Source organism: Electrophorus electricus, chromosome 6, assembly GCF_013358815.1.
Source record: "Electrophorus electricus isolate fEleEle1 chromosome 6, fEleEle1.pri, whole genome shotgun sequence".
NCBI classification, from domain to species: Eukaryota; Metazoa; Chordata; class Actinopteri; order Gymnotiformes; family Gymnotidae; genus Electrophorus; species Electrophorus electricus.
The window spans coordinates 5,345,799-5,371,613 of NC_049540.1; the positions used below are offsets into that span (position 1 = coordinate 5,345,799).

Sequence of the window (25,815 nt, forward strand, 5' to 3'; positions counted from 1 at the left end):
ATTTCTGAGTGTACGGTTCAGTTTTTTATAACCCTAAAGAAAAACTTTGTATTCAGTTTAGCACTCTGACAGCTAGAAAGGAAAGACGTAAAGAGACAAAGGAGGTGTTGTGTGTCTAAAGGTAGACACACAACTGCTGCTGTTAAGGTAGTTTTGGATAAGATGGGGTTTATCACATCTAAGTTAATTGGGCTGGGAGAAAAGTTTAACAAAACATTTCTCAAAAACCTCCTTAGTCGTGACCACTTCCTGTTTTGCACACTGCCATGAGATTACAGTTTAATGAACGCATGTTTTCCTTTATACTTTCCCTTAAGTAACATTAGCTGTGGGCTCACTCTTTCTGCAAATTGCCAAATTTGTTCAGGCATAGGAAGTTTTCTTTAATTTTATTAATTAATTAATTAATTTATTTTAATTTTTTTGGGTCCTCCTCAGGGCAGTCTTTTTTTCCCTTCAAGCTCAGATCTTCTACCAGAAGCCTTGGATATTGAGGGTCCTGCATGGTATCTTAACTGTTCCCACTCTTTCTGTACAGAGATCTTGGATGTTGTTCCTGGGATCTGCTGGAGCCATTCTCCCAGTTTGGGGGTCACAGCCCCTAGTGCTCCGACTACTATGGGAAGCAATGTTGCCTTCACTTTCCACAGCTTGTCCGTCTCTTCTTTCAGCCCTTGGTACTTCTTGAGCTTTCTTTGTTATTTTTTCCTGATGTTGCTATCAATTGGGATTGATGCATCTATCACTACAGCCCTCTTCTGCTGTTTATCAATCACTACTATGTCCAGTTGGTTAGCCATTATCATTTGGTCAGTCTGCGTCTGAAAGTTCCACAGGGGCTTAGCTCGGTCATTCTCCACCACTCTAGGGGGTGTATCCCATTTTGACCTTGAAACGTCCAGCCTGTACAAATATATTTCTGTATCCTATGACAGCCACTTGGTTATGGTGTTCCATGTATGCTCTGCCTGCAAGCATCTTGCATCCTGCTATTAAGTGCTGGATTGTCTCCGGGGGCGTCTTTGCACGTCTTGCATCCGGGGTCCTGCCTGGTGTGGTAGAACTCAGCATCTGTTAATTTTGTAGTCAGCTTGTTCCTGTGATGCCATGATTGGTGCCTCCGTGCTGTCTTTCAGTGCAGCCTTTTCCAGCCATTGGTAGGATTTTTGTGTATCAGCCACTTCCACTATATACCGGAGGTACATACTGTGATGGGTCCTACTTCTCCTCCCATCCTCCTTGGGTTTCTGCTGTCTGAGGTACTCGGTGAGCACTTCATCACTTGGGGCCATCTTCCTGGTGTACTCCTGAATCTTGGTTGTCTCATCCTGGATAGTAGCTCTGGCACTCACTAGTCCTCCTTCAGCTTGTTGTACAGTCCCAGAGTGCTGGATTTGGAATGAAACCTTCCATGCATTCTGAGGAGTTTCCTTGTCTTGATGTCAGTTGTTTTGGTAGTCCCGATCTTGCTCTTCCCAAATATCTGTTTTCTCAGGACTTGCGTCACTCTTTGTAGGTATTTGGCTGTGGTTGCTTTCCTTGTGGCCTCTTCATGATTCCCATTTGCCTGTGGGATTCCAAGATACTTTAGCTGCCCATAACATCTGCTGTGTTACCTTCTGGCAGTACAATCCCCTCAGTTCTACTTACCTTCCCTCTCCTTATAATCATCCGTCCACATTATTCAGTCCAAATGACATTCCGATGTCATTGCTGTATATCCAGGTGAGATTGATGGGTGAGTGGAGGTCTCATTCCCCTCTGGTATGCAACTTGGTATCATCCTTGTAGAGGAGGTGGTTGTTCCATTCCAGAGCCAGTATCCTTAGCACTCTTGAGATCCCACTAATGGGCCTGAGGGGTGCACTTGATGGTGACTCATGGTGTTGGCCTGACGTTGGCCTCTGTAGTTGTCTTCCACAGCCCCACTGAATTCTTGATGAAGGCTCTTAGAGTCCTGTTGATGTTATATAGCCTCAAGCATTCCAGGATCCATGTGTGGGGCAGTGAATCTTAGGCTTTTTTGTAGTCAGTCCAGGTGGTGCACAGTTTGGTCTGTCTGGGCTTACAGTCACAAATAACTGTTTTATCCACCTGTAGCTGGTGCTTTGCTCCTCTGGTGCCAATTCCTTTCTGGGCCCCACTCATGTATTGAGCCATGTTCCTACTCCTCTTAGCTGAAATGATGCCTAAGAGGAGTTTACATTTTGTGTAGATGCAGGTGATTGGCTGGTAGTTGGATGGAATCACCCCTGTCTGGGGGTCCTTCAGGATCAGGACTGTCTGTTTGCAGCTGATTCAGCCAGTAGGTGTGGCCCATGTCTCAGGTTCAGTCACTATTGGGCATTGTTTTCATGTGATGCCTCCTTCTGCCATATTCTTTTCCAGTGTTGTTCAATCTCCAGCTTTGGTGGGTCTCTTCTCATGCTGTTACCTTGCCACCGAGAGTACACTTTGGATGGCTAGTGGGAAAATGATCTGTTTATCCTCCTGGCTTCTACTTCTCTTGTGTACCTCTTCAGGTGGGCAGCCAGAACAGTTCATCTTTGCTTGGCAGTCTCCAAGGCCTTAGGTATGAACAGCTTGTTGTATTTCTCAGGTACCTTCATCACGCCTTTGTGCATTTCTGAAAGCTGGCTGACGTCTCTCGGTGTTGCCCTTATCTTGGCCTCCAACCTCCTCCTCCACAGAGGATACTGTTCCTTGATAATGTTCATCTTGTAGCCAAGCATCTCAAGTTTAACTGTTGCTGTGGCTGGATACCAGCTAGTTGGTTATCATTTGTAGTGCTGCATTTACATCATCCAGTAGCCTTTCAGGTACTAATTCACAGTTTAGACATTATCTTCAATCTCAGCTTAATGCATGGGTTCATTGGGTCTTGGTTCCCAATTTTGGGGTGTGGGAATGATGATGATGATGATGATGATGATATCTCCCCTCCAGCCTGCTGTCCTGGCTCCCATTTGTCATATAATTTGTGTTGTACCTTGTCATTCTCTCTGGTCCCAGCACAGAATATATTACAGTTAGTGATGTTAGCACCCCTTCAGCCATAAATATAATGAATGTATGTGAGCAGGCAGAGACTGCATGCTCTGTAATTGGCCCGAGTGTCTGCTTTGCAGTGCCTAATTGAAAGGGGAGACCTGTTTGTGTACGTGGCACAGTGGAACACTGCATCAATTTGCTGGTGCAGTGTGAATGCAAACTGTAAACCAAACATGCTCACATTTGATGATGCTGGAAAAGTATGCCTTTCCTCATTCTAAAATCGCTCTGGGCCAAAATAGTAGATACCAGTCAACAGCCTGTTGAAGAACTGCTGGCTTTCAGTCATATTAGCTTTGTGGGTAAGCTGTCTAAGCCTTTGTGCCAGAAAATAGCCATTTAATACTAATTAAACATGTTTAGGTCTTCCACACCAAAAGTTCCTCCTTAATGAATGGATTGGAAAGAATGGAAACTCTCATTAGGTCACTGTCCTGTATAAAACCAGTGTAATAGAACAGATTGTGCTCGTTTGGTTGCTTGAATGAGGAAAATTGATCTTTTTTCATAAGCTTTTTTCATAAGCTTTTAAAATTTATTAGTCTTATGAGTCTAGTTTTATAAGGTCAAGGCTTTCTTCTTCAAAGATGACCACACCCTTGACTTTATAAGCAAGAGGTTTCAAAACAGCATTGCACTGGATCTGAACTCCTGCTTACCTTTTGGGACTGTTTCCTCTCTCTCTCTCTCTCTCTCTCTCTCTTTCTCTCTATTTCTCTCTCCCTCTCCACCTCCCTCCCTCTCTCCCTCCCTTCTCTCCCTGTCCACCTCTCTCTCTCTCTCTCTCTCTCTCTCTCTCTCTCTCTCTCTCTCTCTCTCTCTCTCTCTCTCCCTCCCACCCCACATCCAGGATACTGAGATCATCAATACTGCGGTCCTGACAGGCCGGACGGTCGCCATCCCAGTCAAAGTCGTCTCCATAGAGCTGAATGGCGCGGTCACTGACATCTCCTCCTTTGTGGAGTGCAAGTCATCCAACGAGGACATCATCAAGGTACGTCATCCTGGCTGAGGCCCCGTCGGCGCCTACGGTGCCTCCCTCCCTCTGCCGCCCAGCCAAAGCCGTGTCCTGGTCCTTTTGAGCCAGTGAAAGAAATGCAATACTTAAGAGGCCATTAAAATGATCATGAAATGACCACTTAAAGCAATCTTTCCTACGCACTGCCATGGCTCTATGCACTCTTTTGAGCCTTCCCCCACAGTGATCAATGACTTCTCTGACCAAAACAGTTCTATCAATATCAGTGCTGCATGTTCCCCGGCCAGCACTCGGAGCCATTTAACCTAAATAATGCAGCTTTGGAATCTCTTTTTATTCACAAACCGAAATGACAAAGACATTTGGGTGGCATTTCGATCAGCCCAAGGATCTGTTCCAAGCAGAACTGTCCCACAGCCCTGTTCTGTCTCCCTTCGCACTCGCTTGCTGCTCACCACTGACTGTCCCTTCTCTCTACAGCGTCTGGTTTTTCCCCTCACAAAACTCTCGATCATCTCCGGATCCCCGTGACACAGACATTATGCTGTTTGTCAGCTGTCCTTTGTCACAGCACTTTCATGGGATTTCCAATAATCCTCGCCACCCATTTCATTGCTGGAGAGTCCACAAGCTGTTATCTGCACTAACCTGAACGGGCATTTAAGCTTTAGGTGGCTGTGTGTGCACCTTGGAATGAGATCCATATGTCATAGGGAGACGGTGATTGATCCCTGTATTTCAAGAGCATTCTAGGTCAGAGGTCTCTTGAACTCTAACCTACTGTACTGACTAGGATGTATCTATGAGTAAATGACCAAGCAATTTTGTAAGTCGCTCTGGATAAGCACGTCAGCTAAATGCCGTAAATGTAAATGTAAAGACGGAGAAATGTTGAGTCCAGTCTGAAAAGCAGCAATTGGATGTCACATGCAGCACTCGATCTCGGGTCATCAAGTGAGTTTGCCCCACCCAACCCGACCAGCTCGTTGAACTCTGGAGGCTAATTCGAGTTGAGTCCGTCACACATGTGACGCATGAGTGCTGCCAGCTCAATAAAAAGCTCCATCTGCGGGGTGGAATAGAAAAAGGAAACAATCAATGAGCACGAGAAAAGCTCCAGGCATTTTTGGTGACAGAATTTACTGAACTGGGTGGTGCATTGCCATTCATATTTGTGTCAAATTACTTGGAGTATGTGTTATGGAAAGTACAGCTTACTGTGTAAGGTTAAAGGGATTTGGTGCTGGTGGTTTGTGTCTTTTGGGTCGTGGTTACTGGACAGAGCATTGGGAGTGTGTGTGTGTGTGTGTGTGTGTGTGTGTGTGTGTGTGTGTGTGTGTGTGTGTGTGTGTGTAAGACCCTAAGAGCCTATGGGGCTTTGTGTCAGAGAGCAGGACGCTGTAAACAGTGCTTGGCCAGATGCTTCCTCCTCCTGAGACTGAGTTAGTCACGCCAGCCATCTGAGCACAAGTGCAACCCAAAGCCAGACACATCCTGTGGCTTGGTGGTAACACACTACATGCCAGATGCGCTACTCACTGACCACACATGCTACATGTTAATCACATGCACCACATACATACAAACACTACATGCCAACATCACTGACTACACAATCTCATTTAAACACCCTAAATGCTTTAGACAACACCACACACACTGTGCACATTGCAGACATGTCAAAATCACCCTGCACTTTTCTTAATTGCTTGCTCCATCATTAAGTCTTGGTGTGCCATTAACCCACAGTAAAACCTCAGCCCATGTAATTATCCAACCCCCCCACCAAACGTGCCTTCACCTTAAATCCTGTCTGCATTCGGTTACATTCACCTGTCTGCATTCGGTTACATGCGCGTTTTAAGAGCCAATGCAATGCTGTTTAAACCTCAGGATCATAAAGGCAGAAGCAACCCTGAGAATCGCTCCCCTCTTCCATCAGCTCACTGAGGGACGACTGCAGGCATGGAGAGAGAGATACAAACTGATTTAAGCGGCTTTGGGACTCAGCTCCTGCTTTGCTAGCCCCTTCTATACAACTGCCTGCGCGACGCTAATGACTGCCCTCGGTGGTCTGAAGGCTTGGCTGTGGCGCAAGAGGTCATGAGGTTGATCCCAGCTCATGGCTGATGTCACTGTACCCTTCAGCCTGATTCAAAAAAGAGCTGGTTCTGAGGAGCATCCCCTGGTTGGTTTGTGTAAGCTGTTTTGAAGAACAAAAAACATCTAAATGATCAAGAGAGGAAAATGTTACCGTACTGCAGTTATAATACAGATTCAGAGATGCTGTATGCTAAAGGTTATACTGTGTGGTGGTTGTAGCTCTTAAAGTTGAAAAGGAGATAAATAATGTTGATTCTTAAAGGCCTTGTGAGAGCTGTGTTTCAAATCAGCAAAATAAACAGCAGTTATTAAAGTCAAACAATAATATCATGGCTTGAAATATCCCGTACCCTGTAATAAAGATGCTCCTTTTTCAGTTGAAATGCTATATGGTTTTTCTTGTTGATTTCTTTTTCCTCTTTTATTTAGACATTTTTAATATGATCAATGACTCGGCCTTAGAAAACATTCAAAAAATGGAAGTGCAAGAAGTAAAACAGCTGTTCAATCTGGGAAGAGACCAGAAAAACAACTTGACAACGAGCCATTCGCGACTGATCAATTTCACAGTATTGATAATGCAGAAAAGGAGCGGCCTGTCTGAGAGGCTGGAGGATTTTATTACAAAGATATCCAGCTGCAGTGAATTTCAAGGTCTGGGAAGACTACTCCTCCCAGGCTCCTTCGGGCCGAGATTAGCTTCTCTGATTACACTGTCACTTGGCCAAGACCTCCAGATAAATCATTGATGGTATCCCAAAGCAAAGGCCTGACTATATATTATGGTAAATAATATATTATTAAAGTTTGCCATGGTTGTAAGAAGGTTCTGGATTGAGTCTGGAAAAAAACAAAACCAAAAAAAGTTTGTTTCTGACCTTATCTCTCCAGGGGTTATGACTGATGAGTCGTGGTCTGGGTGCTTTCATCATGATGAGGTGGTGTGCTTCTTTTGGCATTTTTAGAGTATTGCAGAGGATTAATGACTTATGTGCATAAGAGCTTGTCTGTGAGTGTCCAGGAGATGGGTGCAGTCGTGAAAGGTTGATAGAAATCTTTTTTTGTGGTTAAAAAACAAATAACAAAAACAGAAAATAGTGTAGTGTGTTGTGTGTGTGTGTGTGTGTGTGTGTGTGTGTGTGTGTGTGTGTGTGTGTGTGTGTGTGTGTGAGAGAGAAAGATGTCGTTTCCAGTGGCAAGGCATTTCACTACTAATGGACACGTTAATGCGTTAGTGACATATCTGTTTGCATTGCCAGTTGTTGCTATGGCAGCAGTGAAATTAGGAAAGTTAAAGAAAAAGACCTCATCTACACTCATGGAACTTTAGAACCCCACGGAATGAATGTCATGATTAATCATCTACTTTTTCATACATAAACTGGCACCTCCTGCTACCAATCCAGAAACACTTTGCTTACACAGCTGATGAAGGACCTCTGTCCAAAACCTTCTGTTTCTATGCAAAGTCTGTGTACTTTACTACAATTTGGAATATCTCTAAATTTCTTACTACTGTACACTGCAGTTACTCACCTGGAATCTTCATAGACACACACACACACACACACACACTATATATATATATATATAATATATACACATACACATACATACATACATATATAAAGGCTGCAGCCATTGTTCAGAGGGTGCAGGTATGGGTTGAAGAGATTGAGTCCTCACGGCAACACACATTGCTACTGTTTGAAAAGCTCTTCTGCACTTTACATATGCACTCGAAAAGGTTCACTTCTCCCAAAATTATATCATGAACACAGCATACACTAAATGGGATTCAGTATAATAAGTGAATACCAGCAACACAAAATTACTACGTGACAACATGGGGAAGAATCCTTGCCTCGACACCATTCACCTTTTTCATCCTTCCTGATAGGAAAATATCTGCTAGTGAAAACTACTCTGTGCCCTGGCCAGCTGCAACCCACAGAATGTTTGTATGCTTTCTGAATGATTTTTGAGTGATGGTATCATATTTTGATAAAACATTATATCTTTGAAAAAAGAAATGTAAATAAATAAATACATTGTGTGTGTGTGTGTGTGTGTGTGTGTGTGTGTGTGTGTGTGTGTGTGTATATGTATATATATATATATATATATATATATATATATATATACATATATATATATATATATACACACACACACACACACACACACACACACACACACACACACACACACACACATACGCACACATATTGAAGTCCCATTGCTGCAGATGTATAACATCAAGCACCTAGCCATGCAGTCTGCCTTTAGAAACATTTTTGAAAGAATGAGTCATTCTAAAGAGCTCACTGAATTCAAGTGTGGTACTGTAGTGGTGTACCACTGTCGCAAGAAGTCAGTTCGTGAATTTTCTTCCCTCCTAGATGTTCCACGATCAACTGTTAGTGGTTTTATTGAAAAGTGGAAACACTTAGGAACCACAGCAACTCAGCCATGAAGTGACAGACCGCGTATAGTTACAAAGCGGGGTCGCTGACTGCTGAGGCCCACAGTGCATAAGAGTCTCCAGTGCTCTGCTGACTCAGTAACCGCAGACTTCGAACCCTCCTTTGGCATTAACATCAGCACTAAAACTGTGTGCCGGGAGCTTCATGGTGTGGGTTCCCATGGCAGAGCAGCTGCGTGCAAGCCTTGCATCACCGAGCACAACGCCGAGCGTCGGATGGAGCGGTGCAAAGCATGCCGCCACTGGACTCTGGAGCAGTGGAAATGTGTTCTGTGGACTGATGAATCACGCTTCTATATCTGACAGTTTAATGGACAAGTCTGGGTTTGGTGAATTCCAGGAGAACGTTACCTGCCTGGCTGAAATGTACCAGCTGTATAGTTTAGTGGAGGAGGGATAATGCTTTGGGGTTGTTTTCAGGGGTTGGCCTTGGCTCCTTAGGTCCAGTGAAGGGAAATCTTAATGCTTCAGCATACCAAGGATTCCAACTTTGTGGGAACAGTTAGGGGAAGGCCCAAAGAGCCTATTGATTCATGCCTATGGATTTAGAATGGAATGTCCTAAAAGCTCCTGTAGGTGTAAAGTGTAGGTGTGCCAATACGTTTGTCTATATAGTGTGTGTATATACACATACACTATGCTTTTAATAGAAAGTACTGAATAAATTGAGGAAATATTGTAGTTTTAGTAGAAGATGTCCATTCTTACACCACATATGTTTTTTCATATATTGCATATGGTACATATCATTTCCTCACATGGTCAGAACCTTGTGTGTACAGATTCTGCACTGTAGAAACTCTTTCTTCCCACCTTTTTCCCAGGTGTCCAAGGACTGTGACTACGTTTTCGTGAACGGCAAGGAGACGCGGGGTTCCATGAACGCACGTGTTATCTTCAGCTACGGGCACCTAAGCGCTCCGCTGGAGCTCACCGTGTGGGTGCCCCGGCTGCCTCTGCGCCTCGACCTCTCTGACAGCCGACTTGCATTCGTCAAGGGCTGGAGGGTCCCCATACTACCCGACCACAGGTGAGCCATGCCCTGTTCCTGTCCTGTGCCCTGGCCCCTGCCTCAGTTCTGCCCCCCACCACAGTCGAGCACCCTGCTCCAGTCCCTGGCTGGGACCTCCCCACACACTGGGTGGTGCATTAAAACTTCACACATCCTGAATAGCTCCCACTTTTGCTTTTTCCATGCATTACCGAATTAGTATGCCTATGTGCAAAAGAAAAGCGCTTTATATACACATTCTCTGGGCCCTATTGTTTCCTTTATGACTTTATGGGCATTGTCATTTGTACCTGCGTAAATACATTTCCCCTGGCGCTAACTTGCTGAATTGAGCTTATTTCATATAATTTTAGGGGAATTTAAGCAGGAGCCATACAGTTTATTTTGCACTGCTGATCTTTTACCAATTAGGTTATAGTATTTTTATAGCCATTGTTCCATTTTAAATGAAGTACTAGATTATGGATCAAACGCAGCAGGTAACACTGTTTCTCAGTTAAATCAGACTTCACTGCAGATTCAGTGTACCTTCAGTGTACCTTTCAGACCAGTGCTTAAATGTTCTGTGCCCTTGGCCCACTGGGAATGCTTCCCAGCTGTCAAAAGTACCCTCACCTCCTCCGCACTGCTGAAACGCCTCGCAGGCAGAAAGCATGGCGTTGGCTTTGAAGAGGAGAGAAAGAAAGAAAACAGTCAAACTGCACATGTTTTCAGTTCTGTATGCAGAGAGAGAATGGCTTCTGTCTTAATTGAATTCATTCAGATGGGCCTTTGAGATGGAAATGTGATCTGATTCGGTGATACTAATCCAATTTCGAACTGATGGCAAATCCATTGTAAGCTTCAACCCAGATCCACGAAATCCTTGAAGAAAGTTCTGTTTGTGCTCGCTGTGTGTAATATGTATGCATTCCGTGCTGTAAAGTGCAGCCCAAACACAGATAAAGCTCCAAACGCTTGTGTATATTTGGGAAGTGAGATAATATTTCATTGTTATCAGGCCATCAGTAAAGTCTGCTGGAGCAGACGAATGTCTCCCCTCCCTCTTACACTGATAAAGAGCTGAGATGGCCGGCAGTGGGGTGGGGGGAGGGGGGATTGATTTTTGGGTCTGACCTTAAGTTCTACTTATTCAGCTGTTTCTCTGGGTTTTCTCTCTCTCTCTCTCTCTCTCTCTCTCTCTCTCTCTCTCTCTCTCACACTCTTTCTCACACACACACACACACACACAAAGGCAGAGTACAAGAGAGAAGAGAGACAGCACACCCTTCTCTCAGAATATGTGTTGGAAAGATTTGCTAGTGGCAAAGCACCGGCCATCCTAAATATTTGGCATAAAAAAAAGGAAATTTTTTTCCTTTGTTTGTTTTTTGTTTTTTCAATATCTCAGAGTCATCTAGAACGTAACACGACTAGACAAAAGCCCCTCACTTACAGGAATGTCCTTGCGGGACAAGTTCTGTGTAACCCGAGTGAGTAATCGTCATTGTGGCTGTTAAGCTCTTATCAGAGCAGCTTGACCTCCAGAGGTGACCCCTCCCCCCTCGACCCCTCTGACAATTGCAACAGTGGTCACAGAAAGTCCCTGGTAAACAGAACGATGTTCAAACTGTCCTATTTGCATCCCAGAAATTGATACCATATTTGTGGCATTGACAGAATGACACTGAACAATTCCACCTGCTTACACAAGTTACGGTGCATGTGAAATGTCAGATCAGGGAAAGAATACGTAACCCTTAAGACTTCTGTTTGGAACTTTCCTTTCCACTCTGTTCTGTAGTCAGACTCTTAGCAGCACTTGAATGGCATAAATTAAGTCCAATCAATCGTGAGCTCTTTAGCTCGGTCCACTACCGGCTCCTCCCTTAAAGTCTTCCCACATATTCTCTTGCTGCCAGCCATCCGCATATTGTGATGCTGATCTGCTCTGCCTTCCTCCCAGCAGCTGGTAATCGGTGGGTGGTGCCTCATCAGCCATGGACAGGCAGAGGCCTCGTGCGGAGATCCTGTAATCAGAGCAGAGAAAGTCAAAGCAGAGATTAATTAGCCTGCATGGCTGTCTGTTTGGAGGAGGAGCTCTCAACCATCATGAGGGCTCCCTCCCTCCCTCCCTTCCTCCCTTCCTCTCTCTCTCTCTCTCTCTCTCTCTCTCTCTCTCTCTCTCTGTCTCACTCTCTCTATTTCTCTCTTTCTCCCTCTCTCTCTGTCTTGCTGTCTCTCTATCTCCCACTCTCTCTCTCCCTCTCTCTGTCTCGCTCTCTGTATTTCTCTCTCTTGCTCTTTCTAGCTCACTCTCTCTCTCTCTCTCTCTCTCTCTCTCTCTCTCTCTCTCTCTCTCTCTCTCTCTCTCTCGCTCTCTGTTTGTATGGAAAGAGAGGCTGAGTTACTTGCTCCTCCCCTGGGCTAACAGATCGGTCTGGTTTGTATGGATGCTGCGTGCAGGCTTCACTGACGCATGCCTAGCTGGAATCGGGTGTCCAGAGGACGCTCTTTCTGATGCTCGCAGCGTTCTGAAGCCTCTGACGTGCTCAAAAGAACATGGCATGTGCTGCAAGCGAACAAACCCCCCGCTACTGAGAAGTCATGATATTACAACATGTGCTGTTAAACGTAGTAAACAAGGCTTGCTCGATGTTCTTTGTGTGAAATTTTCTTTCCATTCCACGAAACATAACATGACAACGCTGACCTTTCCCTGCAGGTCGGCCCGGGACAGCGACGATGACGATGATGACGACAGGAAGGTGAGCCGTGGGTGCACGCTCCAGTACCAGCGAGCGCGGGTGAAAGTCCTGACGCAGTTCCACACGACGTCCACAGAGGGCGCCACCCAGGCCATCACCATGCTCGGCCCAGACTGGCAGGTGGACATTACCGACCTTGTCCAGGACTCGCTGAAGGTGTCAGACCCCCACGTGGCTGAACTGGTGGATCGCACCGTGCTGGTGGGTTTGGAGCAGGGCTCCACCACTCTGAAGGTAAAGCATAAAGACTGAAAGTCAGACTCCTACACAGCTCTCTGTCCCTGCTCCTGTTCGGTTTCAGCCCTCATCTAACACCCTTGGCCCGAACACTACCATGTTTCTTTAAGACCTCAGTTAGCTAGAACAGATGTGTTGGGCTACAGCTGGAACAGCTGGAACAGAATGCAGATCTCCATGAGCAAGGACTGGCTGCCACTGGACTAATGCGAGGCCTCTAGACATGACAGCTTGCCATTACACCAACCCTTCAAAGCCCCATAATATATAATAAAACACTCCTCCACAGCATGCAGCCCTTAATGTATGTATGCTTCTACAACTGCTTTCCAGTTGCAGTTTGAGTACCTTTTCCCTTATTCTATATGACACTTTGCTTCTGGATAGAAGATGACTTAGTGAATACACCTGACTCTTCAGAGCTGCTAAAATATCATTATGATGTCACAGTATTTATATCCTCACTTCTCACCTGCTATCAAGTTTGAAAGTTGCGAATTTTCTTCTATATTCGCTTCAGCCTTAATGGGTCAAATTCTTGCAGTATGCAGTCTGAATATGAAGTACCAGGCTATTAAAGTTAAGTGTTGAGATGGAGGAGACGCGGTCTGTCCATCGGCCTTCATCTCTGAAGGCAATTCAAGGTCAACAAAATTAGCTTATTGTAGAGCTTCACCTTCCCAAAGGCTCCACAATTCACAAGTCAAATGTGATTAGATGATCCAATCGGACGCACTCGATGGGAGGCCATAATGTTTTCTGTCCCTGTCGAGAAGCACATTGTGTGCAGTCCAACGTCATTTAGAAATTCACTGACTGGTAACAATAGAGATCTGCCATGTCTGCGCTGGACAGGACTTTTGGGTGTCACTCATAAAAGTCCATTGAAATGGGTTTTGTTGGCCTAATCAGTTAAGTAATAACTTATGATTTAAATAAATTCAACGTTTCCATTTGACAGTGAACAATAGTTTGCGAAATGACTGTAGGGCTTGGAGTTGATATTGGTTTTGAATTTCTCCTCCACCCACCCCCCTCCCCCGCCAGACTTTCTCTCTCACACGCACATACAAAAATGCATAAAACTTGACTAATTACAGAGGAAACTCGCCAAGGTCATTAATAATTAAAGGCCAGTGTGGAACTTTTTGAAATCCTTGTACAGCTCTCATCCCATCCGTGTACATTGCTAGCTGAAAATTACTTGTCACCATTATAAAAAAAAAAATAATAATAATGTATTAATTACAAATGCTGCCTTCTTTCGCTTGGCAAGGCATCAGAAAAGGGCGGCTTGTAATTTCCTTGTTATTTACGAGCCATCCGCCGTCGGCATCTTTGATCGCCGTATCGCTCCGCTCCATGTTGGCTCGAGAGCGGGCAGATATGGCACGGCTCAGCACCCCTTCGCGGAAAGGCGTTTTTTTACTCGATTTCGGTAGGTGAGTCGCATCCCATTGCCTAGCAACAGCTCCGTTTTAATAAGCTTAAGGAGCTGTGTGAACAGCCCGAGTGCCCTTACCCTGTAGTCCAGATTGTGCGCATTCCCTGCGGATCGAAAACGGCCTGTGTGGTTTACCGACAGCAGTAATCACGTTTGAAAGAGGGTGGCATCCTTATCTTTAAGTCTGCGGAATCTTTGTTGAAATGAAGACATCAAACACAGGCAAGGTGTAGCAGCAAGAGAGATAAAACTGATCGTAAGCAAAACAAGCGAGTTCTGGCAGCAGCTCAAGTTTTTTTCCTTCGCGCTCCTCCTCGCCATCTCACATGCTCGCGTTCACAGTCAGACTCCTGCTGCTTTGAAGCCCTGCCACGGCCCCGTTCGGAGGCTATTGAGAGGACACGTAGGGCGGATGAAGTGTGACCGTTGCTGACCGTTCCAGACACGTCCGTGGGGGAGCCGGGGATGTGCTGACCCGCGTGAGGGGCCCGTTCGGAGCCCGCGGCTCTCTCCGTGGAGCAAGGGACCGCCACGCGCAGATAAGAAGCGAAAGGCAGCCTGAGCGGTCGTGCTGTTTACAGCTGTCCTCGGAGCTCGCGCGTCAACCTCGGTGCCAAGAGCTCGATTTAAGCGGAGGGCCTTTTTTTTTTGTGGAGAGAGAAGAAACTGTTGCATGGGGCCAAATGGATGATACAGAGGTTGGAGGTTTTTGAGTGTTATTAAAAGTCATTATAGGCTTTCAGGGCTAAATAGGCAAGAGCTGAATTCACTTTGAATTCAACCCCACCCCCCACCCCCACCCCCAAGGGAGGGCCCTTGTCGCTAGTTAAATCTGGCTACCTCTAAATCCAGTGTGATCGAGCCAATTATATGTGCCATTATTGTTGGTAATGTTATGGTTCTAGTTTTTGAATAGCTTTGAAAAATAATGACATGTGTTGTGGCATCATAATTAGTCATTTTATTTTGAAAGCTCCAGTCAGGTGAATGTGGGAATGCTGTTGCTTATCTGTGCCCTGCAAATGGCTTCGGGAGTTCGTAGGGGTTCACTCCACACCCGCTTTCAGCTGCTCGCTTCTGACTTCCAGACGTGGCAATTATTTTTTCCTCCACAACTTGACTTTGCTTTCCCTGCTTCTTGTGGGTGGCGGTGGCGAGGATAAGGTGTTTTGTTATTTTCAACTGCTTATTTAGCAGGCATGAAAGCTGTTGTTGAATGAGGTTGAAAGTTGTTTCTTCCCTCCTTCCTGGTCCCTCGAGCTGGGGGAGTTGGGCCTGCGTTTTTTCAGGCCATTCTCTCCGGGCCCTCCCCCACCGGTCACCACCGCCAGGTTACATCTGGTTGTGAGAAGGAAGAATCGCTCTATGCCCTGCAACATGGTCTCTCCAACGTGCTCGATCAAAGCACCTTTCATTAGAAGGAGAAAACGTCGCTCTTAGCGGGCTGCCTCACATGCCCGTCAGAGCATTTACCCCTGAGCGCCGCGTGCCTGTCCGCGAGCGGGCAGCAGGTGGGCGGCGGTTCCGGTGGGCGGATCGATGTTTTCACACATCAGAGCCATAAACGGAGGAGGGGGTGAGGGGGAATATGAGGCAGCTGACGCCGGCGCCACACGTCCCCACACGTCCCCACACGTCCCCACATTGTGACGCTTACCTGCACCAAGCCTGTTGTGCCCTTCTGTTTGCTGTGAACAGACAGAAACGGGTCATAATGTATCTAAAGTGGCAGGCTGGTGGGACTGCAGGTGTGCCTTTAAGAAAGACACCCCCCACCCACCCATTCTCTGCTCCCTGGTCAACATCTCGAGACTGTGTATCGTCCACCCACTAAATGTTGCTATTTCTGCTATCGCTCCAGCGCTCTTTCCACCACCATCTGTCTTTCTCCTCCCTCTTTGTAGTCATCTGTGTCTCTCTCTCTTTCATTGCTCGCTTTCTCTCTTTCTGCTGTGTGAGAGTTTTGTTTGCCATGTGGGGTCAGACCACGAGCTCAGCAGTAAAGCTTTTCGACAAAGAAACCCGATTGATGCCAGAATGCCGTCCAACGTGAAACCTAATCTCTGTCTAGAACGCCGCTCCACACTCTCCTTTATCTAATAACTTTGTTCTGCAGCTGTTACACCAAAAATGTATCATACGCTGTGTTTTTATGTCCCCGGTCCCCCCCACCAGGTGGAATCTCCGCTAGCAGTGGAGGCCGTGTTGGGTGAGGCACCTTTCTCAGTGGTGGATGAGAAAGTGTCCATAGTGGATTTACGCGTCCACGCCGTCTCTGGACTGGCGCTGAGTATTCAGCCCAGCCCTGGCAACAGCCACACCATGGTTGCTAAGGCAACAGGGCTACAGACACTCTCCGCCCTCAAACAGGTACTGACGTCTTCGTCGTTGCATGCGTCCTTCAAAAAGACTTCTGTCCTCTGATCACCTGAACTTTTGTTTGCTAATGTAAGTAAAGAACAACTAGTGCACAGAGCTCTGATCTAATATCCTTAATTCCTTTTCTGAAAAGGTTTTGCAGGAAAACGTTTCTTTGATGGTGTCTCAGTTCTGACTTTTTGACATGTTTTCAGAAGAACAGACGATGTTAGCAGGTACACAATCAAACACAATGGGAGGAGAGATGAGTAGATTGACTGATCCAGCTATTTCAATGACATGGGATTTCCATGGCTATATTTGTATCAGTGCAGCATTATCATCACCAGTTAAGCCTCAAAGTGGTTCAGAACATGACTTGTCTTGCAGATAATTAAAGCTGTCTTTTTGTCAAACTTGCACGCAGGACACTATCCTCTGTCTGCTTTTGAAGACAGCAATTCCCCTTCAGGCAAATCGCTACCTTCAGTTTCACTGGAGGGGGTGCAAAACATTCCCCCCCCCCCCCAAAAAAAAAAGAAATAAAAAAGAAATGAGACTCAAAGCTACTGGAAAGGCTTTGACCTTTGACTTTGACCCAAGGCTTTGGCCTTTGGTTTAGGATATGAAGCTTGTTGAGCCAGCCTGTTCTGGGAGGTGTCAGGAGGTGGAGAGGAAGAGAACAGCTGCTGCACCACGCCCTGCCCTCCACCACAAACAGCTCCGACTCCGTGGCCTTTCGGCAAAATTTCCCGCAGCTGTCGTTCATCAAAGACACGTCACAGAACTGGAACTGCACTAGATGTTAATGGCGTGTGTAGAGCCGAAGCCATGAATACTGCAGCGTAAGCCATGTATAAACACTACCGCATGCCCCTAATAATAATAATAAGAGACATTTGTTTCAGATCCTTTGCTTCCTCTGATGTGTGTAATGTGAATTAGATGAACTCGAGCACTTGCTGATGGCATGAGTCCTCAAGCGGTTCTGGAGATCCACCGGCCAGTTAGCCGGTGCTCTCTTAGGCAACCCGGCCCCACAGGGGCAATAAAAGACTGTTTGACATTCAGGCATATTCAAATCTGCCCCGGCATTGGGGCACCTGACGACGGCGTCGTGCTTAATGAGCAGCCGAGACCCGCGGCCACTTCTGTTTTGCCACATTCCGCCTTTACTAGTGAAGCTCTGGGCGTGTGCTTCATAATCCTGTCAAACCTATAACTGAGACTCGTATTTCAGAGGGAGAGGTTCCATTGGGAGAGAGCTTGGGACCTATTTTTTTGTTTTTCCTCCCTTCTTTTGTGTCTATAACTAAAAATGACCAAATCGCTAAACAATAGCCACCCACTCAGTAACGCACGAGCACCTACCAAGACGCGCACGCCGACACACACACACAACCACACCAAAAAAAAAAAAAAAAAAACCTCACCATTTGCCCACTTTGGATTCAGTTAGCCTAATGTGTCACGCTAAATGCTTGTACTTCAGACGGCCCGGATGACCTCCATTCTGGCCACTCCACTCCGGAGGACGACCTTTAGCTGACACAGACATGCTTATGGCAAGGAGAGATCACCCTATGTGTAATCCGTCTCACACGGGGAAGGAGGGCAGGTGCTCCGTGCTGCAGAGTTGGAGTCAGCTAGCACGTCTGCTCAGCCCTGCACCATAGCCTCGGTGTCTGGAATGGCTGAACACCATGTCCTAATGTAGCGGAGAGATGGTGACCTACCCTGTCAAGCTCCAGAAGTTCGTCAGGATAGCACATCACCTTCAAAGTTTTATTCAGACTGTGCACATCAAAGGCTGTCGCCTTCTTGACAAGGAAGGGTGACGATATCCAGGCTGGAATGTCACAGTGCCTCTGAAACCAGCACTGCTGCCAAAGGCATTCAAAGGTTCGGCAGTGAGCCCTAGCCGTGTGGAACCAGACAAAATACTGTTTCTCCGTCTGTTTGTGATGGGGGGGAGAAACCAGAAAGAAACACCCTTTTGCCAGTGATAGCTAAACTCAATCTGTCAGGGTAGGTTTTCCTTTTGTCTGACTCCTAACAGGTGTGAGACACGGCACTGTAGTTTCAGCTCCGTGCCAAACCTAAGGAGAAGGCCAGTGTCAGCCCGGAGTGCCTTCAGGCCAGCACCACGACCCCGGGCCATGCCCTTCATCAGTGCCATGTCCTCTCAGCCTTGTCCCCTGGTGGCCAACCAGTGGAGCCTGCCAGGGGCTGGTCACGGGGTGGGGGGGGTCACCCGTGTGCAGTTTTGGCTTCAGTAGCATGCAGTTTTGACAGAGGCTTGTTGAAAAATAAGAGATATGCTTCGCCCATGCTGATGGAGCTCCTCGGTTCCTGCACATTGCTGATTACAGTGGTTTCTGTGAATGCTAAGGTTAGCGCTGCCTAATTGCACCTGAAGGACAGCTAAGGAGTTTAAAGGCAGTATTATGCACCAGATGCGATACGGAGGAAACTAATATGCTTGGTCTTCTTGTGAAGATTATTTTCTCTCTGTGAGCATGACTGAATGCCTGTTTTTATTACGCAGCTTTAAAAAGACTTTTCACACCATGATATTGTTTGTTTGTGTGTGTGTGTGTGTGTGTGTGTGTGTGTGTGTGTGTGTGTGTGTGTGTAATAAAAGTGAGCAATTTCTTTCAAGGACTGTCTGAAAATTACATGGTGCTTCAGCAAAGTGCTTATACCATGACTGATTCCTAGTTCTTTTTGTTTTTGTTTTGTTGTTTTGCAGGAAGCAAGCCTCTCCATCTGGATTTACTACAGCGACAACACAGCTGCCCCACTCAGCATATACGACCCTAAGGACTACAACCTCAATGCCTCCACAGTGGACGACAAGGTGGCTTCCATTTCTCAGGAGCCTCAGCAAAGGTGGCCAGTAATCGTCGCAGAGGGGGAGGGATCCGGGGAGATTGTGCGCGTCGAGATGACTATATGTGAGGCGTGCCAGAAAACCAAACGGAAGAGCGTCATTGCCTCCTCCCCGGTTCATGTCAAGGTGCGCTTTGGGCCAGACGAGGACTCCGAGGAGGAAGTGGAGTCAGAAACAGAGACAGAAACTAAAATGCCAGTCAACACAAGGAGACCAATCATCGATCCCAGTATGGGCGGTGCAGGTTATGAACCCTCCAATGAGCAGCCTGCAAGTGTACCCATCGACTACACCAATTTCCCCACCATCAGTAACCAAGAGCGACCAACCGAGGAGGAAGAGGAGGAGGATGACGAGTTTGTACACTCGCCTCGTAGCATGACTGACTTGGAGATCGGCATGTATGCCCTCCTGGGTGTGTTTTGCCTGGCCATTCTGGTCTTCCTGATCAACTGCATCGTGTTTGTCCTCAAGTACCGCCACAAGCGCATCCCGCCTGAGGGCCAGGCCAACATGGACCACTCGCACCACTGGGTCTTTTTGGGTAACGGGCAGCCACTGCGAGCTCAGAACGACCTCTCCCCGCAGACGGTGGAGAGCCCCAGCAACCCATTGGAGGGTGCACAGACATGCTGCCATGCAGATCACCACAGCAGCGGCAGCTCACAGACCAGCGTGCAGAGTCAGGTCCATGGCCGAGGTGACGGAAGCTCCGGCGGCTCCACCAAGGAGAGTGGCGAGGAGGCCAGCTCACCTACCTCCAAACGCAAGCGTGTCAAGTTCACCACCTTCACCACACTGCCCACGGAGGACCTGCCCTACAACTCCATCCCCATAGCTGACGAGGAGGACATCCAGTGGGTATGTCAGGACATGGGCTTCCAGGACCCCGAAGAACTGCATGACTACATGCGGAGGATAAAGGAAATAGCGTAATGGTGGCTCGGAGCTTTCTAAAAACCGTTCCTTTCTAATATTCTCACTTTTTTCCTCACTCTAGTGGAGTTATCTTTTCACTCGATTGAAGAAGTGACCGAGACCTACTGTCCTGGTTCTTTGGGATTGTCTTTGCACAGTGCAGTTTCCCTTCTAAACGTTCACATTTTGGAACAGTTACAAAACTCCAAATCAAACAAAACAAACAAAAAGAACAAAAAAAAAGTACATTTGATGGAAAGCCAAAAACAAGTCTAGAGAGTCTTATACTCACTAGCACAGATGGCTTTAGTGTGCGTCATCCTTTCTCAGGCAAAGAGGGCATACAATCTCTAAGGGAAATGCAAAGTTTTAAGTTCCGGCGAGTCGAACTGGATTCCTCACTCCATCACTCCCTTTAGGAGTGGGGGGGAACACCCTGGGGACCACCCTGCCATGGATGGAATACTCCTCAGAGGAATGCCAAGAGTCTTGGCACTGTGTCTGTTTTTTTGTTGCTGTTGTTGTTGTTGTTGTTGTTGTTGTTTTGGTTTTATTCTCCTCCTATTTTGAACATCCAAGTATTCTTCAACAAAGAGGCCTTTGCAGTGCAGATTTTAATTTTTCTCAGAGTGTTTGAGAGGGGTTGTCCTGACTCCATCACTGGTAACACAACATTCTACTGTAAATGTCAAAGACAGTCATTAGGACATGGATACTTTTTGTCAGTATTGAAAAACACTGAATGGTTGTCTCTCTTTCCCCTATTTAGTATTATCTTGGTGTAATGCTTTTTTTATGGTTTGGTTGGTTGCTTGTTTGTTTTTTAAATAACTTTCACATGTCTGTAGCATTTTCATACTAAGCCTAGTTTTAGATGACATCTCGGGGTCACTCGTTTCCCTGGTCAAGTCAGATGCCTTATTAAATGACTTAATAATCACAACCTCTCTTTGTTTTGACACCATGTTTATTCACCTTATTAACTGTGAAAGCAGGTAGTAACTACCCAAACCGTTTGAAGTAACTGAAATTGGCATTAACAGCGGGGAGGGCAGCAGCTTGTACAGTGTGACATGAAATATTTTCTTCAGCAGTTTTTTCATGCATGAAAACAGAATCTGAGGCACAATCAGCCATTCTGTTCCTGCCAAATTTGTAAATGTTTGTAACGTGATAATGATCTAACCCTACCTTAAAAAAGTAGAGGACACGTTATGTTACCATGCATTACAGCATGCGGTGCCCTAAGCCCACCTGTATACGCATACCATCAGAACTTTAGCGCACTACCACTGTTTCAGTTACCCCTGACAGAGGATGACTTTGTGTGATAAGCTCTCGTCAGGTCTTTGGATCTCACATCTCACTTTTTTTCAATGTCTTAACCTTTCACTTCCCAGGTGAACATTTTAAAAAAAGGATCTCTAATTAAAACAAAAAACGCTACTTGAACACGTGCTGAAGGTGGAGATTCGTGTGTAGCAAATAAATACGATCTATAATACTGAATTGTATGCTAAATTATGTACATACTCTTTATTTATACATGTACATTTTGTACAAGTTTTTTGTTTGTTTGTTTGTTTGTTTGTTTGTTTTTTAAAGTTCAGCTCTGGTTGTGAAGACTAGAAGAATCTCATATTCTTGTCTGGCTTTTTACACTAGTAAATGCCAGTGAGGTTTGCTGGTGAACAGACCACATTAAACCATGTTTTATATTAGATTTATTATTTGTTAATAATTTAGTTGGTTTTTACAACTTTATTGATATAATAATTATACAATTAGCTAGATTTCGGTAGTGCACATTAAGATCAATGTAAGCACTTAAACTGTCATTTACTAGTGTAGAAATATTGGGAACAGGTTTTGGATTTGAGAGTATTTAGTGGATTGGAGAATAACTGTTCTAGAGATATTGGTGACCATGTCAAGGATGGTTTCCTGGATAGTTGTTTATTTTAGTTTTTTTTTTATCATCATAAAACAGTTAATAATTCATTTATTTCTCCATTTTGTAAAATGTGTCTTGCTCATTTAGTACAATTACTTGCTTTAATCAGTAATCAGGAGGAAAGATTTATTTCTGCCCTTTGTCTTTATTTATTGCCAGTATCGCCTGGTTTAACAGAGGCCCAGTGCATTCCAGTCCATCATCACAGAGGACCTAATGTTGACCCATGCCTTTCCCTATGCATCCCATTATGCCTTATGATTTACAGCAATCTTAATATTTAAAGGTTATATTCAATAAAACCCTACTTATGGCAATGTGTTGAAATTGCAATGAAATTGTGTAAACAGGTTGACCTATATAGATTTATTTCCAGATAACAGTATCCCTCAGTTACAAGGTTTTGAAAGTTATATTGAATCTGAGCCTGAGGGTTAGTAAAAGATTTTGGTTGGCAACCCAAAGCTTCACATCACACGTTCAGTGACGGTGTCTCAGGATGAATGTATACCTTCCAGCTGTACTTCGACCCTCAGAGTGAGTATCATGTCCAGTGTATCACGAAGGTCAGCCAGTGGGGTGCTAATGCTTGGTATAACTACTAGCAAGTCTCTAGTAGCAGCTCAAGCATTCCGTTTTGCTCTTTGTTTTCAGTGGTTTCCATGTTAATGTACTAAGAGAGCACCTGCGTGTCACACTACCACCACTGAGCGTTTCTGATAGCTTCACACCTTCCTCCATGTATATATGTATATGCAAACCATTTTTTGTACCGTGAAATCGTAACGATATGTGTTCGGAAATGAGCTGCTACTAGGTCTTTGCCATGGCCACACGCTGTGATGTGGAGTAGTACTTTGCTTTACTCTATGGGAACCTGCTAAAGCACGGGAATATGGCAACGCGATGCTGCCTCACACTTAATGTACAGAGCACTGTTACAAGTTCCTGTATTCTCCTGGAAAAAAATCAAACCCCTTGTATTCCCCACTTATATGTAAGTACTTAAGAAAATACAATGCATAAACTCTCATGTTTGGTCTCTTTAATGCTCACACGGAACAGTGACAAAATCAGCAGTACAATACAAGTGCAGAGTTCCAGTGTAATTTCAGCCATCGATCGTCACTTGGTGTTTCGACATTTTTGTTAAAACTTAAGTACTTCTAGAGAAAACTAGTCCCTGTTGGTTCAAAGTTACAAGTGCACGAAAGCACTTAAACGATTGCATGGAAGCACCGAGCAGTTTTCCTGTTAACGGCATCGGAACGTAATGTCAGCCAAATATTTTTCCCCTTTTCCCTATTATAAAGTGTCATTGGTTTGAAGATCAGAATGCCGCTACAAGGGACGCACTCAGTTTCTGTTCGCGTAAAGCTCCGAAACGTGGGTGGGAGAACGGCAGCCTACGGAAAAATTGCATTGTCAGAGGACGCTCAGATGAGGCGGGGAGGCGTGCTACGGAAGCGACAGGGTATGTATGAGGACAAGACGGCATGGGAAACTTCTGAGTTGCGACATCGGCGCTACCGTGATGGATGCAGTGAAGGGGGGGGAACCTTTTAGCCTAATGCGTAGATGTGTAGGGTGAACGCACATATTTCATACTGGAGGGCGACAACGTGGCTCCTTGGGAGAAAGGTATTTTATTGCTGTACTAGCTGCCAAATCGCAAACCAAATTTTAAAGCACAGAAAGATTTGACCTAAAGTGAAGGCTTTCTGCGTGACAGTAACGTGCATTAATGATTACTTGGCGCCCACTAGTCCAATATGTTTCCATCTACTTATAAAAGATTAACACAGGATGATTCATTCTTCAGCTTTTAATTCAGTACTGGTGCTTATTGTTTGTGTCAGACAGCCTCAACATGTGTCTTATTACATCAGATTTCTGGTGCGCGCCTACGGTTTCTTGGGAAAACGCCGCAGATTCCCAGAGCATCTAAAAGAGGGAGGGGTTAGATTAGGCCACACCCCTTACAGACCCGAGTTAACCCACTATGGTTATTTTATCATTGATCATCATTTCTCACATTCAGATCAAATACTGTAACTCTGTGAAGGGAAACCATCAAACACCTTCCCTCCAGTGTTTGAGCAAATTCTGCGTAATGGCTGCTGCTATGATATTCCATTGCCTGACTGAAGCTTTATCTCTCTGTGTGTTGCCTAACCAATAAAAGTGGCAGCACCAAATAACAGTTAAAATTGCTATCTGTGTTGCACTGAATATGACTCTAAGGGAGTTCATTCCGTGCGGCAGCGTTTGATGTGGATCATGTGCACCTTAATCGGGTTGGTAAGAGGGACTATCTCCTCCAAGATTATAGCTATTCCGTGCTCCCTGTGTCTCCTCCCTTGTGGGGGAAAGTGGGGTGCAGAAGTTAAACCGTCTGTGGCAAGCGGCACATGGATGCACCCGCTTAGTTTCTCCCCAGTGAGGTGGGGCTTTAACCATGTGTCATTAAGGTGGGAAGACTATAGCTTATAAATCAGAGAGCAGCTCCTTTACCTGAGGGAAAACAGGATGAGTCACCCCTCTACCAGAGCATCCCCCATTACAAAAAACCTTCACGTGCATAAGCAAATCTAATGAACACACCACACCACGACTGAGCAAAGCCGAGCTGGTCGTACAGGCTCCTATAAATTAGGGTACAGTCTACAGACAGACTCCTACTTGCCACAGTCTGTTGCACAGTGCAGCTTTGACTTTTAAATAATGCAAAGCCCTTCATTTCAGATAATGGCATACAATTACCTATATAGTGGGTAGTGCAAAGAACTCAGGCACTTATGCTGATTAGTCTGTAGATGTGGTGATCAGATGATACAAAAACCAAGCAGCTTTTTTCTTATTTTACTCACCTGCAGTCTGTCCGTTTTAATGAACGCTGTTACGTGGCCAAATGAGTTCAGAGGCGAACCCGGTGCTCTAACTCCAACTTGGTACGTATGTACGCATTCAAAAAACCCACACTGGTTCTAAAGCAATGAGAATAATTGCACTGATGGGTTCATTTGTATCAAAGGAGGGACTTGGAACGTTTCTCTTTCCCTTCTATTACGTTTAGATAAATTGGGTCATAGAAAGTTCATTGTAACTTGTGTTAGTTACATCAACCCATAATCAACAACATCATGACATTAATGCATGAAACCTGTTGGCATGTATGAATAATTCAATTAAAACAGCATATCTGTGGGGCGCTCCACTGAAAGGTTAATGTAAAGCTAGACAGGCGAAGCATGATAAGACTGACTGTCACAGGGAGCGTTTGTGCCTATGTACAGAACATCAGTAGAGAAATGTTGTATTCTCTGGAGCACTTTCTACATTGCGACATGTGACAAAAGCTAGCTTACCAAAGCCTTTGCTGTATTTTCAATAGGCTTTGCAAAGGTGGTATTACCACAACGAGATTTGCCCTCTTTTGTCTGCATAATAATTCAAACAGGCAAAAAGGAGGCACAGCTAAGCCCAAAAAGCACCATGTGTTGGCCTTCTGATCACAAAAATCAGAGGGAGGAAAGGAGAGTTCTGTTTGCTTTGTACGCCTTTGCTAATTCTTTTTTAAAGATTTTTGTTCAGCAAATCAAAAAGGCAGCTTCTCTGATCTCAGCATGGCTAT

General features: G+C 45.4%; 1 protein-coding gene across 3 annotated transcripts in view; it reads left to right on the forward strand.

Moving 5' to 3' along the window:
• Positions 1-23,214, forward strand: part of tmem132e (transmembrane protein 132E) — a 187,461-nt gene extending 164,247 nt beyond the window's left edge. For all 3 annotated transcript variants that reach the window (XM_035527035.1, XM_027004227.2, XM_027004228.2), the window contains 5 exons: positions 3,902-4,045; positions 9,443-9,648; positions 12,335-12,611; positions 16,234-16,428; positions 19,169-23,214. In XM_035527035.1, the coding sequence (XP_035382928.1) occupies positions 3,902-4,045; positions 9,443-9,648; positions 12,335-12,611; positions 16,234-16,428; positions 19,169-20,245 (1,899 nt within the window). In that variant the 3' untranslated portion in view covers positions 20,246-23,214. The remainder of the gene's footprint in view (positions 1-3,901; positions 4,046-9,442; positions 9,649-12,334; positions 12,612-16,233; positions 16,429-19,168) is intronic.
• The last annotated feature ends 2,601 nt before the right edge of the window (positions 23,215-25,815 follow it).